The 20033-nt window shown below is 38.9% G+C and overlaps 1 protein-coding gene across 1 annotated transcript in view; it reads right to left on the minus strand.

Annotated features, from left to right (window-relative positions):
* The window catches only part of LOC111869499 (nose resistant to fluoxetine protein 6), a 34454-nt gene extending 17599 nt beyond the window's left edge, over nucleotides 1–16855 (minus strand). The window contains exons 1-5 of the mRNA XM_033753455.1: nucleotides 16828–16855; nucleotides 7478–7551; nucleotides 6462–6619; nucleotides 5151–5368; nucleotides 4504–4601 (exon numbers count right to left, since the gene is read on the minus strand). Coding sequence (XP_033609346.1) covers nucleotides 4504–4601; nucleotides 5151–5185 — 133 coding nt within the window. The 5' untranslated portion in view covers nucleotides 5186–5368; nucleotides 6462–6619; nucleotides 7478–7551; nucleotides 16828–16855. The remainder of the gene's footprint in view (nucleotides 1–4503; nucleotides 4602–5150; nucleotides 5369–6461; nucleotides 6620–7477; nucleotides 7552–16827) is intronic.
* Between the last annotated feature and the right edge of the window lie 3178 nt (nucleotides 16856–20033).

Raw genomic sequence — 20033 nt, forward strand, 5'->3', positions numbered from 1 at the left:
GTGGAAAGGACAAGGTGAAATAAGAAGCGGTGATAATTATACAGTATATTTCGGAGGTGAACGGGCTGAAAGAGGTGTGGCAATAGTGGTGCATAAAAGTGTAGTGAGGAGTGTTGTTAAGAAGATTGCTCGTAATGACAGAATTATTGCTCTGAAGTTAAAGGCGGAACCGGTAGATAGAATGATTATGCAAGTGTACATGCCAACATCAGAGTATGAAGACGATGAAGTGGAAAAAGTGTATGACACAATTGAAAAAATTCTTCAAGAAGATGGAAAAGGAGACACAAACGGCATCATATTGGGAGACTGGAATAGCATTGTTGGAGATGAACCATATCAGAATATTGTTGGATCACATGGACTAGGAAGATGGAATCACAGGGGTCAAATGCTTATTAACTTTTGTGAAAGAAATGGACTGATTGTCACCAACACTTGGTTCAAGAAGCCAAAGAGAAGAATTTACACATGGAAGGCACCTGGGGATTGGAAGAGGCATCAGCTGGACTACATCCTTGTGAAACATCGATTCAGAAACAGTGTGAAGGATGTGAAGACGCTTCCTGGGGCAGACATTGACTCTGACCACAACTTGCTGGTTGCCAAGTTCCGAACCAGGTTGAAGAAAATTATAGGATTTCGAAAGCGCAGACCCAGATGGGATTTGGAGAAGTTATATGCTCAAAGACAAAGCGTGCAAGAGACTCTAGAAGAGAAACTCGGTGCAATTGAAGGTGAAAGCGGAAATGCTGAAGCGCAGTGGAACGATATAAAAGAATGCATGTTAGATACTATCAGTGATTTGGTAGGTAAAGTTGAGAAGATAGCAAGAAAACCATGGGTTACACAGGAGATGATGAGTAAAATGGAGGAACAAAGGAAATGGAAGAATGTCAACAATGAAGAAGGCAGGATGAAATACAGGAGACTGAGGAATGAATTGAAAAGAGCCACGGACAGGGCCAAAAAGGAATATCTTGAGAAGATATGTAATGAGATTATGGAATTTCAAAGAACAGGCCGTTATGATTTGATGTACATGAAGACAAAAGAACTAGGATGGAAAGAGAATCATGGGATTCAAAATGTTGGCATCGAAGACTCCCAGGGGAATAGAATAGTAGATCAGAGGCAAGTGCTGAAAATTTGGGAAAATTATATTTCAGAACTATATGATCGACCTAATCGGCCAGAAACCTTAGAAGTTGAACCGGAAGAAGAAGTAGATACAGACGAGAAAGGACCATATATTTTACAAAGTGAGGTGGAAAAAGCTATCAAGGAAATGAGGAAGGGAAAGGCTACAGGAGATGATGATGTACCTGGAGATGTGCTCAAGTTACTGGGAGAAGGTGGTTTGAAAACACTGACAAAACTAATGAACACCATATATGAAAGTGGAGAGTGGCCCAAGGACTTTACAGAAGTTACAATGATTGCCTTAAAGAAAAAGACAAAAGCTACAAAATGCAGCGACCATCGCACAATAAGTCTTATTGCACATACAGCAAAGATAATAGCAAAGATACTTAAAAGAAGAATTGAAAGGAAAATAGAGGATGTACTTGGAGAAGATCAGTTTGGATTTAGAAGAGGAAAAGGAACCAGGGATGCAATTGGGATGATGAGAATTATAGCGGAACGAACTTTGGAGATAGATGAAGAACTGTGTGTTTGCTTCATAGACTGGCAGAAGGCATTTGACCGGGTAAACTGGACCAAATTAATGCAGATCCTGAAAGAAACAGGTATCGATTGGCATGAAAGAAGATTGATTAGCAAATTGTACATGGATCAGAAAGTTAGAGTACGACTGGACAGGGGGGAGACAGGAAGTGTGCAGATTGGAAGAGGAGTTCGACAAGGATGCTGTTTATCACCAATTCTGTTCAACTTGTACAGCGAATGCCTTACCAAGGAAGCTCTGGATGGGCTCGGTGACTTCAAAGTAGGAGGGCAAATTATTCAAACTGTGAAATATGCAGATGACCTTGTGTTAATGGCTAAGGAAGAAACTGTGCTACAGGGCATGATTGATAGACTAATTGAAATTGGAAGGTGCTATGGCATGGAAATGAATGTGGAGAAAACAAAAGTAATGAAAATTTCAAGACAACCAACCCCAGTCACAATAAAGATAGACCAAAAACAACTGGAGAATGTGAAATGTTTTAAATATTTGGGTAGCTTGTTAACAGATGATGGAAGGTGTACTTGTGAAATTAAATCCAGGATTGCCATGGCAAAAGCTGCATTTAGCAAGAAGAAGAATCTTTTTACCAGCAAATTGGACTTAAATTTGAGGAAGAAACTAGTGAAATGCTACATTTGGAGCATAGCTCTGTAAGGGGCTGAAACATGGACACTTAGGGCAGTAGATCAGAAACATCTGGAAAGTTTCGAAGTGTGTTGGAGAAGGATGGAGAAGATCAGTTGGACCGATTATGTGAGAAATGAAGAAGTGTTAATTAGGGTCAGTGAGCAGAGGAATATCCTACACGAAATAAGAAAACAGAAGGCTAATTGGATTGGTCATGTTTTACGCAGAAACTGCCTTCTAAAAGAAGTTATCGAAGGAAAGATAGAGGAGCGGATAGAAGTGACAAGAAGATGAGGAAGAAGACGTAAGAAGATGCTGGATGACCTTGGGGACAGAAGAGGATACTGTCATTTGAAGGAGAAAGCTCTAGATCGCATTAAATGGAGGAATTGTTTTGGAAGAGACTGTGGACCTGTTGTCTTAACAGATTACTGATGATGATGAGAGGTTCACAGTTGGTTTATGAAGGTAGTGCTTGTGTCTTGTTTTAACACTGTATGTCTGCATTGGTCCAAAATGTTCTTTGTTATTTCTAATAAAGTTTATTAATGAAAAATGTATTCACATGGAACAGTTAAGCTCTCTAGTCTCTTAAGTAGATCTCCACAAGAATTACAGGATTTGACACCTGTCATGATTCTAACAACTTTCTTTTGCAATGTAAATGCCTTTTTGCTGTCAGATGAATTACCCCAGAAAATTATTCCATACTTTATTAAAGAGTGAAAGTAAACAAAATAAATTGATTTGAGTGTCAGTGCTGCTGATATGCAACATAGATCTAACTACATAACATGCTTCACTTAGTTTTGGAACCAACTAATTGATATGGTTTTTCAAGTTTGAAAGATATAAATTTGTAAGCCAGGGAGTTTTGTGTTTTTCTGCTTCTTCTGTACATTTATCATTATATTCAATGTTTAGTGGATACTGTAGTAAGTTTTTGTTATAAATTTTATTACATTTGTTTTATCTACATTCAGGGATAGCTTGTTTGCAGAAAACCATTTACTCATTTGAAAGAGAACTTTGATAATACATAGAAATTATCTAAATTTTTACTAGAAATTATGACACTAGTGTCATCAGCAAATATTACGGGTATTGATGAGGTGTTTAGTTTATGAAGCAGACATTTGTATAGATTATGGGAAGCGAAGGCCCTAGGACCCATGGGGAACAGTGTGCCTTACTGTTTTCCAATTTCTATAGGCACTTTGGGTTGAAATTGATGATTTGATTTCAGTCTTTTGTTTTCTATCTGTTAGGTAGGATCTGAACCAACTTGCTGTTGTTCCTTGAATGCCAAAGATAAAAATGTAATTTAGTTAATAATAAATTTCGTAATTTACACAGTCAAAAGCGTTTGCCAAATCACAGAATATTCAGTCAACATTCACTTTTTTTAATAGATTTTAATGCACTGTCTGTTAGCCTAAAGGCTGCATTTTCTGTGGATATTCCTTTCATTAAGCCAAATTGTTCTGTGACTAGTATATTATTAGTCTGCAAATAATGGCTTAACTTACTGTGCATAACTTTCTCAAATACTTTAGAGAAAGTAGTTAGTAGTGAAATTGGTCTGTAATTTGACATATAGTTTTGTCCCCTTTTTCTTCAGTAGTCTTACTACTGAAATCTTGAGACAGTCAGGGAAGATCCCCATGAATATTAAGAGATTACAAATGTGAGTTAATGGGTGACTGATTAGAGATGAGAAAACTTTTAAAATTTTACTTGTTACACCTGATGTGTTTTTTTTCTTTGAGGGGATGTATTGTGCTTCTTATCTAAGTTTCAGTGTCAGCAAGTCCTTCATCTCAGGACGCTTGAGTAAAGAATGTCTCTGTCTCGCTGAGATATGTTCTCTGTAATGAAGGTGTAAGGTGAAAAAACCTTGCTTGACCTCTGTGCTGACAACATTTTTGCACAGATCACTTATTAGACATATGAACATTTTAGTACAAAATAAAGAAAAAGTTGTCCCATATCAGGAATGTTGAAACTGTTGAGATGTTTTTTTCCCCCAAATTTTGGTCCCTTTGCAGTTTATCAACTTTTTTTACGGACTGCAACGAGATCATACACCATACTGCAAATTTGTTTCATAGAATATCCCTTTTATTTATATGTGGTTTGCTTCCAGCCATTCTGCCATGCTTTTTAATCTTCATACTTACCTGTTGTTTTAACTTGGTTTTCACATTTGTGCTTCCTTCTGACTGCATCATAACTTGATCCACAGAGTACCAACAGTATAATGCTCCCAAGTAGAAAGCTGTAAACATGTAACATGAATATCATAATAGTAAACCCATATAATCTACAAAACTGATGTGCTGAAGATAAGTAGACTAATCAAATGAAGAACTCTTTATTTTTTCTCTTGTATCCATAAATCAAGTAACTACTGAACCTTAATAAGTGGATTATTCTATCAATAAAACTAATGAAAACTAAGAAATATTTGGGTTTTATAAAGGGAAGAAACTTCTTAACTACCATATATTAGTAAATTGACTCTTCAAAGAAGGTCATGCATTATACAATTACGTAGTTACCTAGATATAAAATCAACAATATCAGAAAAATAATTACATTTTTAGAAAATTAATAGTGAACATATTGCATTATGGGTAAACCAAGTCGATCTCTGTTAGAAAGTGTTGGTTTGGGGTGTATTTCAATTAGGAAAGTAGACAAATGGACAGAGTTGCCTGTCTATTACTTTTTTGTGTCTCTTAGTGATATTTTGTTATATTTTCTAGATAAAAACGAGAGAATAACTGTATACTGTCAATATAAGTACAGAAGAATTACAACTTACCACACAATGATATCTATCAATGTTAGTGGAAGCATGTTTTTTGTTTGGCAGTCTTCTTTGTTCACAGTAATAATGGAACTGATTCCAAGATCCTGAGATGCTGCATTAAAAGATTCTTGAAGTCCATTCCTTATGTCTAAAATATTGCACTGTGTTGGCACACATATACCAACATAAAGCCTGTCTCGGCGAAAATTGGTGAGGATTCTATTTGATTCCTGAAGATGAAAAGGTTATTAATCATTTCATTTATTGAATAATATTCATAAATCATCATTCAGTCCTACATGAAAGAAATTCAAATTCTATTTTACAGTAAGAATTTGCAGTTTGCAATCTTTTTCCAGTGAGTAAGTGAAATGTTTAAGTCAATAAGCATTTAAGTTGAACCTGCAAAAGTTTGGTCGTGGGAGATTCAGATTTTCTGAATAACATTTTAGTTGAAGACGCAAGGGTTTAGCTACAAGAAACTCAAAATTTCTAAATAATGGTGACATTATAGAAGTGCAATAGTTAAATAAATTTTTAATATAAATGCAAACCATTTATATCATACAATATAAATATAAAATTTAATATAAATTTTGAACTTGTAGTGAAATATTGTATCCATATGTTCCCATTTCCTGCATTATTTGCATGAAGTGCATAAAATGAATGCATAATGGGGATGTGTCATATGTCTGGCTAACTGTCTGGCAATCCATATGTACATTTACATTCCAAAAACTGCTTGGAAGATTTCAGTAAAGTATGATATTGGAGGCCCACATTAAAGGCTGTCAGCTGAATATAATTTTGTTTCTTATTAGACTGGTGTGCTAACCACTATTTTTGGTCACGCCATAGCTCAAGCGGTTAGTCGCTGGCTTTCTGCTGCGACAGCCAGTGTTCAATCCCGAGTCTGGTCAAGTGGGATTTGTGGTGGACAAAGTGGCGCTGGGGCATATTTTCTCCGAGTACTTCGGTATTGCCTGTCAATCTTCATTCCACCAATTGCTCCACAATCACCCTCACCTATCATCTGGGGCTGGTACACTAGGCCAGAAGTGGCTGCAGTACAAGGGACATAGTCCCACATCACTAGCAATAAAATAAAAACACAGTTTTACTAAGTTGTGATAAATCCTTAATTTTCTTCAGAATTGCTTCTTTCGTTTTGTCGTGTGGTAAGAACATGTAAATCTCTTTCATATGATTGACAGCCATACTGACTTGTAGTAATTAAGCCCTATATATAATATAGAATTAGAATACCATCTAAAGAGGTCAGTCTGAAAACAAAACAGTTTAAACAGGGTAGCACAATACCTGTATTCTCAGCCATAAATGAGACGAATTGTCTGCTGGTATCAGTTGTATTTGTGTCAAGCAGTATTGTGCTTCCAGTTTATACAAGCACTCACGGTAATCTCCCAGCTGGTAAATTGGTCCACTCAGGATTTTCTCTGGGTTGAATTCTCCATTACCTTAGACAGGAAATATGGGTAATTAATGGAAATTGCAGAGAGTACCAATCTCTGTGATGTGACATACAGTCTGATAGATCATTACTGATGTTTTGGAAGAACATGCCACTTTCCATCTTCATGATCACCACTATGAGAACATCAAATCTCACATATGAAATACAGCAAAATCCACATTTATGGTTTTGATTGGGTGGGGGGCAGTGGATTGAACACTCAACTGAGGAAAATCGTAAATGGAATAAATTTGACACCAAGATCATTGACTTGGAATCATTTAAATTCCACACAAAATGGGGTAAATCATAAATCAAAACACATTGAATGGGGGTGCCACTCTACATGGCTACTGCATTTCAATTCAGACTTCCTGGTATCCATAACAAGAGGTAGCCTTTGATCAGCTGGAGTCCAGATTTGGACCTGAACCAAGCAATGAACATGCCCTCAAATAATTTTATGTGGGTGATGAAATGGCTTGATCTGGCTGTAAATTTCTTCACTCATTTTCAAGAGGTAATTAGTTTGAATCTCAGCCAGAACATCGGCTATTCCATAAGGTTTCTCATGGTTTTCTTCAGTCCTTTGAGGTAAATGCTGGGATAATGCCTTAATTAACTGTTATCTCTTATTTCCAAATCCTTTTCAATCAATTATTCACCTGTCATCCTACCATTGAACAGTATATTGTCTAGCTACTAACAGAATTACAAAGTAACAAATAAAATAGTGTATGTGTATCCACAGAAAACTTTCTTTGACTTCTTCATATTAACACTCTGAAGACACAGAAGACATATACATTTAGACAGAATAATCTTGTTCCCTGCAGTGAACTAAATTAAGAAGTACACTTACATCTGGGGATGGATGGGTTGAGCTCTTCAATAATCGGATGTGTGGAGCTGTTCCAGCAGATAGCAGAAGTTAGACTGCAACCAGCAACACATAGCAGTAACACTGATGTGAAGTTCATCTTTAGTTCCTGTAAAATACTGAAACGCTAATCCCTCATGTATTATATATTCTGCTGTTTATGTTTGTCAGTAGCTATATAATGCTGTATAATGACCAGATGCAAATAAGTATGTACATATTTTTCAACTGGCCTTTTGACAATTTTAAATCAGAAAACTATACACCAATATTAAGTAGATTAAATTTATTTTATGTTAAGTCTTAACCTTCAACATGTGAACATATGAAAGTGTACAAGTGCAAAGTGGTGGCAGTTCCTAATGATTTTAGTGCTCTCTAGTGAATAGGAGACAAGCAATGACTGCTTCTTCCAGAATTCTCAGCAACTCATAGATTATCTAGACACTAGTTAGCTAATTAAAGCATATTTAAATGAAACCTATGGTACATACCATACAGATAAAATTTTGTCTGATATGTTTCCTATTTAGAATGGCTTGAAATAAGGTGATGTATTATCACTACTGCTTATCAATTTTGCTTTGGAATAGGCCATTAAGAACGTCCATGAAAACCAAGAGGAAATGAAATTGAATGGGATTCATCAGCTTCTGGTCTATGCAGATGACATTACTTTATTTAGGAAAACATAAATACAATGAATGAAAATGCAGAAGATTTATCACATGTTAAGAAGAAGGGTGGTTTAGAAGTAAATGCAGAGAACACTAGGTATATATTAATAATTTTAGGCTTTTGCGGTTATTAATTGTTGATGTTAATTCAATGCTTCAGTTGTTACACCATGTGGTTCTGGACAATGCTGCGAATATTTCAGAGGTGCGTGCTGCCTCCATTTTGGGGGTTGTAGCATATAAGATGGGTGAGCTTTTGTGTATATGTGGGACCCTGTTTTGAAAAACAAAGGAATAGGATAGGGTGAAGGGGGTTGGAGCCTCATATGTGCAAATAAGGACCATGGACCAGGAAAGGTGTGCAGCAGCCCTTTCAAGGGCCACAGAGTGCAACAAAAATCCAACCAGAACCTTAGGTACCCAAGTGGTCACCTATCAGAGTGCTCACCACATGTAATGTAACAGCATGGAGTAAGATCAGTATGGGTCTAAGGTAGACTTCAACAGGGACAAGAAAGGGGAAGAGTGTATCTTAAATGGAACATGTGCAATGGGTAGGTTGTGGTTAGTCTTCAATGGAGGGATGAGGGATACTCCCCAACCTGACACAGGATTTGTGGGAAGAGTATGTTTGTGGCATCCTTCCTGTTGCTTTGTCATATGGATGATCTCCTTCCAGCAGGGCTCATCTGTTAGCCAACTAGCCTATTAATGTTCTATGGCTTCTTGGATAACTCTGCTGGTGTAGTAGGGCAGGCTGACAAATGCTACTCAAAGTATATCTGATGCCCCTAGCTAATAGACTGCTCTGCACTCACAGAATGTTCCCTCTGGTACTCCTACAAGTGTTCTTCAATCATGCAGCCCGTCTCACTAGTGTAGATGTCCCCTCATCCACGTGGGATCCTGTAGACTCCTGGAGCATTTAATTCTAGGCTATCTATCACCTGCCCAAGATAGCTGTGTGTCTTGGGCGATGGAGGCTTTATAGTTTTTGTGTTGCACTGCACCAGTATTCTGTGGTTGGATAGGTTCTGCACATACAGTAGAAATGCTGTGCTGATAAGATTTCAGTAAGTGTTCTGTGCCTCAGTTTTTCCCTGGGCCCAAGCCCTCTGTGGTTCTGCCTGAGGATAACCATTCTTCCTGGAAGGACTTTTGAGGCAAGCTAGTATATGCTGATGGCTCTTCAGTGAATGCAGGACAAAACCACAACATAAAGGCAACTAATAAATCCTTTTAAAAATGTTGCAAAGATGAAATATGTGGGAATGACACTGACAAGTTATAATTGTTTTCATAAAGAAATTAATGGCAGATTAAAGTCAGTGAATGCCTTCCATCATTTCATTCTGATTCCTTTGTCTTATCATTGCTATGTGGAAAATAATGATTAAACATAAAAAATATAATCTTTCTTCCAGTTTTGCAACTGGTGTGAAAGTTGGTCTCTCACAGCAAGGGAAGAATACAGACTGAGGATGTTTGAGAACAGGGCGCTGATGAGAATATTTGGAGCTAAAGGGAATGAAGTAACAGGAATCTGGAGAAATTACATAATAAGGAGCTTTGTAATTGGTATTACTCTTCAAATATTCCTAGGATGATAAGATCAGGGACAGTAAAATGGGCAGGACATATAGCATACATGGGATAGAAGAGAAATGCAGTAAAACCTACAGGGAATACAGCACTATGAAGACATGGGCATAACTGGAAATTTGAGATGAAAATTGTCTGAAAGCTATTGTTGGAGAGTGTGGACTGGATTCATCTGGCTCAGACTGGGGACCAGGTGTTGGCCCTTATGAACACCGTAATGATTCTTTAGGTTCCATAAGCTCTTGGGAATTTCTTGAGTATATGCACAACAATTAACTTCAGAAGAATTATTCACCTCCACAGAGTTAGGTGTTCCAGTTAAAATATTAATTTGCTAACTAGATATTAAATTGGTAAGAACCTCGTTTTTTAAACAAGGTGCCTGACATATAGGAAGTTGGTACTCAAATTTCTGGCTGGGCTCATACAATTATAGATCATACATACAGAGACTTTAGATTCTGTATTCGCCTTTGAGTAAACACTGACCTAAATAATGAACACATGTCAAATCGACATGTTCGGCGACTTCAACTAGATGATCAAGTTACTGTAAGATTCAGTGACCGGCGTTTAATACATTATAGGTATTGTTTAATAGGTTGCTTGAGGCATGTGAAGTTGATATAGAAGCAAATTCTTGCCATGGGAACACCCCTACGAGGGCCGGCGTTTGTTTAATGGGACTTGTAGATTGTGGCCTCATTATTCTTTAGAACATGAAGAATGCCACTTGCCTCTAGGAAACGTCATTGGGGCGCCAGTTACGGTACTGCCGAAGGGAAAAATAAAAAGGCAAAAGTAAACGTGTCACTGTGCTTAATTGAACACTACAACGCGTAGTTGGTTGAGGCACTATGCTATAAGCCTGAAGATCGCGGGTTCGAATCCCGATGAGGTAGATTTTTTTTCAATTGACCTAATCATTCCAGCCACACTATCCCTGGGGTTGACTCAGCCTCTAACAACTGAGTACCAAAAATCTTCCTGGTGAGTGAAGTGTGGCCTGCGCGTAAGGCTGACAACCTTGCCGCCATCTGTGAGCCGACCGTCTAGATAATGTGGGAACCTCAACTTCTCACGACCCTATGGATCTTCACGGTCTGCTACAGGGATAGCTTTTCATTTTCTTTTACCTTTATATAAAGACGTTTGGGAACGTTGCGGTATAGCTTCACGCATATTTAACTCAACTCCAGATGGAGATGAGCGTTCAATTTTACGTCTTGGCCACATCCTCCCACCAGGGATGAAGCCCCCGGGTCTCCATTGAATAGGAGGCTGGGTGATCCCCAGAACCGATTTATGCGCTCTTGGTAAAGCTAAAAATATCTTGTTATAACAATACCTAAAATCAGATTCCTCGATCGACTATCTCGTAGCTTAGTTTATATACCGACTGTGCTAGAGAAAAGTAACTCACAAATTACATATCTTTATAAAACCAAAACATTTTAGTCTCCATCCCTTCATTTTACGCAGTGAGCCATTCAGATTATATCAAGGAAGCGTAACTGACTGACTTCCTGGAGCACAGATTTTCAGAAAATAGTAGCCCTTCAGTTACTTAATTAACCCTTAAATATTCGTTACTCTTCAGTCCACGCCGTCTTATCCCGTTTCACTAAGATCCACTTAAATAATTTACAGCCGTGTTAAATTGAATAGAACAAATTTCCTCCATTGCATAATTATCCCCCAGTTTAATTCCCGCTCGCGTATTTCCTCGCCTTTTTTGTCCGCACCAACTCCAGTTAGCATTCTAGCGTCTTATGCACGGGTAGACATGTGTCAGTTCGTCCTTAAGGATGAACGCGCAAATAGTTGTCGAGTGATCGGCTCCAGGGATGGATATGGATATTCACCTTTACATAGACGCTGCAGATCCGTGTAAAAGCGATAGATGAACAGTGTTTTCTGTGCGGTTAGTGCCAACAGGTTATAAACGGACAAGGTTTAGTCACTAACACGTGGTAGCTGGTGTCATAAATTCATACCAGGAAGAGCGGATCTGTTTAATTTGAAGGCTAGAAAAATATGGAAAAAGTGAAGACAGGAACAATAGCACTGTCTGGCATTATCTCATTATGCTTTCTACTTTCGATGTTTCGCAATCCCAGCATCAGAATCAGTCCCATTCGGAACAAGCAGAAGTCATACAAAATCACGATAACGAAAATGTTCGCAATATTGGTCAAGGCGAAGCCCGTCATAGAAAATATAAGAGGTTTAAACTTGGCAGCGGTCAAGCATACGACCGTTCAAGTGACCAGACTGCCGTTGTAGCGGAAGCTACTAGAAATAGTGCAAAATCTGCTGTACTGAGCCTGGACTGACAGAGGCCCTGTATATATGTACCAGTATTATATACATACTAGATATTAAGGGTCAATTGTAAATAAGTGTACATACTGACAATGGACTAATACAGGCTATGACTGACAAATGACAGACCTGACCTCTCGTCGGAGAGGGCGCCCCACAATAACAAGACTGTAACTGTCAAACAGTAATAAATATATATGGTTATGAGTCCCAAATGGGGCTCGACACCAAGACTGACTGACAGACTGACGGTCAGTCTCAATGTGACTTTGACTTTGACTTTGACTATACTCAGAATTGGGTCGAGTTCTAGAGATGACAGTCGAATATGATTGAGAAGAAATGGTAAGAAAGAATTAGACTGTGCCAAGAAGATTTCATATGTTAGTTCAAGTTATAATGAGACTGTGATAAATCCGTTGCCAGGATACGACTAATGAAGCCTAAGAAACCTAGTGCTTGTGGAACGGTGAACTGGAAAGTGTGTAGAATAGCGATAGCGCTGTATTGCCTGTAGTCCCGAACTATGTGAATATATAAGGTGCAATAAATCCAATCATATAATCCAAAACCCCGTCTATAGTCACTAATACACGTGACTATATATATAATAGCCGGAGTTCGTCTGTTCCACCCTGCTCGTCACACACACGACGCGACGTATAAGAAATTGATAGACAAGAGATGTTCCTCTTGTAGAGACAAGCACAGGATGTGTGTTAATTCTTCTGCAACGTAAACTGCTTCAATTTCAAGCTAATTTATTTCGTCATTACTTCCTCCACAATTGAAGCACTGGGATCGTGGCAACAGTAGGATCATGAAGACAAAGGGTTCGTAATCATCGTAGATTGTATAACAGCCGTGGTAAGGAGTCATGTTTACACTAGATCATGTTGTGATATGTTACTATCATTTTTTTATTTAATTCAAGATAATCTAGTTGTGTGCTTGAATAATTATAAATAATATACAGTTGACATTAACTTCGCCGATAAGCGGCGGTCATCGGTCTCTATAGTTCGCTTGCGGAATAAAGCCACTGAGTTTGTTAATATACAACAATTTGATGTATGTGAAATATGAAAAACGGCGGGGGACTACAGTTTTCTTTATGCATCCTGCTCCACATGAATTGTTCTGAAGGTGATGTGTTTTTGAATCCAGAAACCCAGAGACGTCAGATGTAAGCAACCACAACTTGCTTACTTACGTACTTACTCACTCACTCATGGATCTGAACCCTTCTTGAGGAGCCGCCAATTCTGCAACTACTCAAGAATTTCTCAGCATTTATGGAACCCGAAGGTTCATTACCGTGTTCAAAAGAGCCCTCCACTGGTCCCTATCCTGAGCCAGATCAATCCAATCCAGCCCATCCCATCCTATTTCTCTAAGATCCATTTTAATATTGTCCACCCACCTACGCCTTGGTCTTCCCAGTTGTCTCTTTCCTTCTGGCTTTCCCACCAATATCCTATATGCATTTCTCTTCTCTCCCATTCGTGCTACATGCCCTACCCACCTCATTCTCCTTGACTTGATCATTCTAATTATACTTTGAGAAGAGCACAAGTTATGAAGCTCCTCATTAAAGCAACTACAACGCCAACGAACAACAAAAATAGTTACTGACACCGTAGTGAAGATTTTTCTATACGAGAAAGCTAGTAAATAAATGAATCAGGTACGAAACTGGGGGTAGCATGGTCGGTGTAGCGACTGGCTACGGGCTGGACGACTGAGGGGTCGGAGTTTGAGTCCCGGTAGGGTCAAGCACTTTCTCTTCTACAAATCCTCCAGAACGGCTCTGGGGTTCACCCAACATTGTATCCAATGGGAACCGGTGAATCTTTCCCCGGAGGTAAAGCTGCAGGGGCGTGAAGCTGACCATTCACTTCCAGTTACTGCCGAGGTCAAGAAAATGTGAATCTGTACATCCATTCCCCTAAATGCCTTCATGGCGCAGTGCTTAATTCGTTGAGCACAGGGACAACTTTACCTTTACCTTTATGAAACTGGTTACTTATCTCTGAGAAAACTTGGCTTATTGCTCTTTTGTACTGTTGGGCAGTCAGGGGTTGTAAGGTAGACTTTCCGGGTTTACTAATGTATGATGCTGAGGCCTCTGCTGAAGTTAGTAACAAATTCTTGAGAACAATTATTAACCTTTATATCGGCTTCTAGTGAAAGTGAAGTTAGCGCTAGTTTCAGTTCACTGTCATAGAGCAGTCCCTCCTCAACAACTGAGGGGTTCGCATTCCTGAGGACGCTGCTACTGTCACGACCAAATGCCTTATGGCAGTGGTTCTCAAACTTTTTTACCTCTGAGGCCCTCCCCCCCTGACAAGCGAAAATACTCTCAGGCCCCCACCCTCTTTTTTATCAAAAAAGAAGTCATGGTATGTTTGACGTTTTATTCGGTTTATTTTGTGTTTTTCTACATAATATTTAGCAGTTTTTTTACTCCAAATTAAAGTATCACAATATTAGTCCTACAGTAAAAATTAGTTTTAACGCTTCCAATTAACCAAAATATGTATTGAAATGAAACGATATTTAAAAACAAATATTTAATTTTTTCTGCAAAGAAAATCAAACATTTAAATGTCAAAGTTCAGTGTGATGGATGGGCCTGCTTTTGAGAACAAAGTTTATCAAAACGTGGTGTAATATCAGAAATGGCCACTCTAACTTCTTTAGCAATATTTAGCCTTGAACGATACTTTGACTTTATAGCTGCCAAAGCAGAAAAGCCTGTCTCGCATAAGTAAGCTGTTGCGAAAGGAATCAGGATTTTCAATGCCTTTTGGTTCAAAGTTGGGAATTCCATGCCAATATGTATCCATAATTCCTTAAATTTACTTTTTAATGAAGTATCGCTAGTGAGATCGATGAGTTGTTCTTGCTCATTTACATTCAGAGATGATGGCCCAGGAGCATTTTCGAATGGATTTTTAATCTAATTAAATTCATCAAAATCATTGCAAAAGTATTTCTTGAAACGAACTTTCAACATTATGAGATGATCAAGAAGGCAGCTTTTTATGTCCACTGGAGGCGCTGGATTATCGGTGTCGTGTACCGTTGACACCAGAGTAGGGAACATGTCTAGCGTGTCACTTTCCATGCTGTTTCTCCAGAGCTCTAATTTTCTCATGAATGCCTTCACTTTGTCATTCCAAGAAAGTAAAGTTGCCTCATTCCCTTGAAGTGAAGTGCTGAGGATATTTAGTTTCTCAAGTATATCTGTGAAGTAAGCCATTTTCAATAAAAATTCCTTGTTGTTGAAACTGTCTGCCAGTGAGTGATTTTTCCCATTTAAAAAACAGAACACCTCATTCCTCGGTTTAAACACTCTCATTAATACCTTGCCTCTTGAAAGCCATCGAGCATCACTTAAAAACAACAGAGCAGTGTGTTCGGCACCCATTTCCTCACACAGCATTTTCAAAAGTCTAGACTTCAGAGGATGCGGCTGCTGCCGCCGAACTATCAACGCTGCCTCTGGCATACGCGTTTTATAATTGCCGGTAAAGAGAATAATTATTAGTTATTTTGAAATTCACGATAATTAAAGCCTGTACTCATCAAAAGTTTTTCTATATGTATTTTTATTTTTTGTTACTTTTCTAATTGATTTAGGGCAGTTTTAACTTTTATCTGTAGGAAAGTATGCTGCGCCCCCCTTTCAAGCCCTTCGCCCCCCCTCCACGTGGGGGTCGCCCCCCACAGTTTGAGAACCACTACCTTATGGGAAATTCGTGAGCCACAGCCGCTATTAGCACGCCTTAAAACATGAATCGCCTATTCCTTCGTTGAGTGTAAATACGTGTACATAGTGTAATAACGTGCTTTAGAATGTATTAGTCATAAAGTGCTAATAAAAATTGCCAGAAAGAAAAACACATACGTGTAAGTTGTAATCTGGAAGATAGAAAACTTCTTTTGATACCGTTAGAGCCCTGCCCCCCCCTCCCCACCTATCATATATGTATCTCTTGATGCGGAAATCACCGACTTTTCCATGGGCACACAAATACAAAACCGTGGATACTTAAAACAATTGTTACTGCTGGTATAACTGGATAGAAATTGAAGACAGTGTTTTTCTTTTCTTAGTGGGGTGGGACTAAGTCCACTTGGTAATGCGGCCACTTCTGAACTATTGTACCAGCCCCAGATGATAGATGAGGGTGATTGTGGGGCAGTTGGTGGAATGAAGATTGGCAGGGGAAACCGAAGTACTCGGAGAAAGCCTCCCATAGCGCAGGTTTGCCCACCACAAATCCCATATGACCTGACCCGGGCTCCAACCCGGACCACCGCCCTGGGAAAGACACGACTAACCGCTTGAGCTATGGCGCGGCCTTAAGACAGTGGTTCGTATCGTATTACTGTGATTTGTCCGCATGTCCTTTAATTCGTATGGCGTTAGTCACTTGCACGGCTGTGAAAAAACACCGAAAGCTAGTCGAAATATTTCACTTAACTGAACAATGAACTCAGTATTTAGTTATGGATATGATACTTTTGTTTTTAAATTTTCTTGTATTTTAGTAGAGGAAAGAAAGTAGGTATATTATGCCAGTTGGGTTAAAAGACACACCTTCAATCGCATTATTTCTCCAGCGTTCATTCGATAGCTTTGTAATTAGTACGTTATCAGTAGGCGAACGTTAATTGGAAACAATTTCTGAAATAATAGGCTACAGAAACGAAACATACCTTGTGCTTCCTTGTCTGGCAGACAGCTGACCCGCATTCCCAGGACATTAAATATTTAGGAAGAACACAATAGGATTCATATTTAATCCAAAATACTCCATTCTGATTGGCTCTTCTGTTAAGTAACACTACTATAACTATTTCTCATTGGCTAAATACACTCGACTTCAGATCAGCATTGACAAAACTTTCACATATGACTCTACAGATGCTTCATACGCGGAAGCGTGGAGATCGCAACTACTAAGAATACGAATAGTCGAAAAAAAAAGCAGTGTTTCTTCATATAAAACAGTTTCGCCAGATACGTGACAAGCAGGTCTACACGGGTGAGTCATTCGATACCGGGAAGTCTGTAAGCATATTCACAGGATAAGAGCGCAAAATGCCTCTGAGTGTGACCGCTTAAGTTTTAACAGATTTCTGAGAGGCCAGTTGTCGCTCAACTTGTCAATAAATATGTCGCCTTTTGTGGATCCTAAGGGCGAAGGCACACCAAAGAAACTGGCAACCGCAACGCAACCGCAATTTCCGAGAATGGTTATCAGTCTGAGTTGAACACATGTTACTGAATGGAGCAGCGCAATTTGAGGAAATGGTAACGCAGTTGCGCAGCTCCATTCAGTAACATATGTTCAACTCAGACTGATAACCATTCTCGGAAATTGCGGTTGCCAGTTTCCTTGGCGTGCCCTTGCCCTAAAGTTATATTACTGAGTTCATGGAAGTTCATCACTGGTCCTGAGGCAGGAGGAAGAGGTCCAGATCCTCACATCCTATTTATTTCTTATTCATCTTACAATCGCTTCCATCTACACTTATGCCTCCCAAATAGCCGCTTCCTGAGAGATATTCTTACCAAAATATTATATGCATTCTTCATCCCTCACATGGATGCTCTATGTCTCACCCTCCTCATCCTCCTTGGCTTTATCACTTTAATAATATTTTATAAATGGTAAATTATGAAGCTCCCAATTGTGCAGTTTTCTCCGACCCTCTGACCGCTTCAATTTTACATATATGATCGCATTTCCATTAAATAAACAACGGAGAAGCATACTTGACTTCAAACCTGGTTTATGCCCCCGTTTCTGTTCGCAGTTAAAGTTGAGGATACGTTTTAACGTGCTGGGCAATCATAAGTTGGCAGTCATGGATAAACCTAGTTCTTCTTCTCCACTTGGTATTCACTACTGAAATCAAGACAAGTACACGAACTTCCGTATTATCCCAAATATTAAGCTAGGGTCTCCTTCAAGTACTCTTTCTTAGAAAAGAGGGATGGCCCTGTTTTGGGGTTGTTAAGAGTAAATGTGGAGAAGATTATTGTGAATAGTTCTAATTGCTACCTCGAATCATATTTAAAGTATTAAATTATGAATTTTTTATTTTTAATAGTAGAGCTTTTATTTCTTTTTGCTTACAACCTTCATAATTATGAAGGTAGCAGGTAGCATATAGCAGTCCATGGAGGCTTGTGAGACGTTGAGGCTCCCACATTTTCTAGGCAATTGGCTCACAGATTGCTGTGAGGTTGTCAGCCTTATGAGCCGGCCACCCTTTAACCACAGAATGACTCCTGGTACTCATTTATGTTAAGAGGCCGAGTCGACCCCAGGGCCATAGTGCGGCTGGAAGGATTAGGTAAATTGAAGAATCCAATAACCTCATCGAGAATCGTACCCACGACTTTCTCGCTTATAGTATAGTGTCTCAAGCAAGTATGGCGACTGGCTACAAGTTGGACGACGGAAGGGTCGTAGTTCGAGTCTCGGTAGGGTCAAGAATTTTCTGTTCTCCGTGTTGTCCAGACCGGCTCTGGGGCCTATCCAGCCTCCTATCCAGTGGGTACCGGGGGTAAAGTGGCCGTAGCGTAAAGCTAACCACTCATCTCCAACTATTGCCGAGGTCAAGAAAATGTGGATCTATACTTCCACTCCACCATACGCCTTTATGGCGTAGTGCTTAATTAGTTAAGCACAGGGACAACTTTAACTTTTTACCTTACCCTCATAAGTAAATGGCATATTCCATTCTAAAATAATTCTCTGTGAATTTCCCATTGCCTTATATTCCTATTTGCACTGTAATTAATGTTACGTAGAACTTTCATTTATAGCAGCTGGACAGAAATTATAAATGTGACCTCAGCATTACAGTAGCAATAAACAGTGCTTTGCTTTTGTGCTCCGCATACCGGCAAACACCCTTGTTAGTCCCCTCTGTAGAAGCGATGCGCCTTCAAAAACGTCTCTACTCCATATTCGAAGGTTAGGGCTACTCGCCCTCACCTTACATACGCAGACCGTCACTGAAAGAAGTGATACAGTACCAGCTTTTATGCACACCCATTTTTTTCGGTCCCACTCCAATAACAGTTGCATCATCATTATCAGAAATATTATATTCTTATTTAATGAAAAATATTTAAAAGTTTTATAATTAAAATCGCCGCTAGTTACTTAGCTAAATATCTTTTTGAACCTGAAAGTTTATTGCCGTCTTCACAAGACCCTTTCATTAGTCCATATCTTGAGCGAAATAAGTCCAGTCCACAGCAACACATCCTATTTCTCTAAGATTTATTTTAATATTATCCTTCCACCTACGTCTGGGTCTTCCTTGTGGTCTGTTTTTCTGGCTTTCTCACCAAAATCCTATATGCATTCTTCTGCTCCCCAATCCCCATGCGTGCTACGTGACTTTCCCATTTCATCCTCCTTGACTTGAACATTCTCATTATATTTGGCGAAGAGTACCAGTTATGAAGCTTCTAATTATGCAATTTTCCGGGTTTCCAAATATATTGAAAATATGCCTATCTTATGTGACAACTTCATTATAACTTTAGTATGTAGAAATATGTTTAAAATATGTAATCCACAATACAGGTAATTAATGTTATCGCTTACAGTAATGTAAGAACAGTGACCACATCAAATCGCAGTCTGCAATATTTGTGTAATGTGTCTCTGTGGAGAATTTTAATTCGATAGGTTGAATCGCCATCTTGAAGTGTTCTGAGTTTTCTGAAACTTTGTTCTAGTTGCTCAATTTATATCTGTATGGATAACATAAACACTGTATTTCACACCACATGAAAGTACATACATAATGGCGTGCGCTCAGCTGTTGCTTAACTGATTTCTAACTGTATTTCGTAGAATTAAAATACCAGATGCATCATGACTAGGGACCGAATT

Source organism: Cryptotermes secundus, unplaced genomic scaffold (genome assembly GCF_002891405.2).
Source record: "Cryptotermes secundus unplaced genomic scaffold, Csec_1.0 scaffold2396, whole genome shotgun sequence".
Taxonomy (NCBI): Eukaryota; Metazoa; Arthropoda; class Insecta; order Blattodea; family Kalotermitidae; genus Cryptotermes; species Cryptotermes secundus.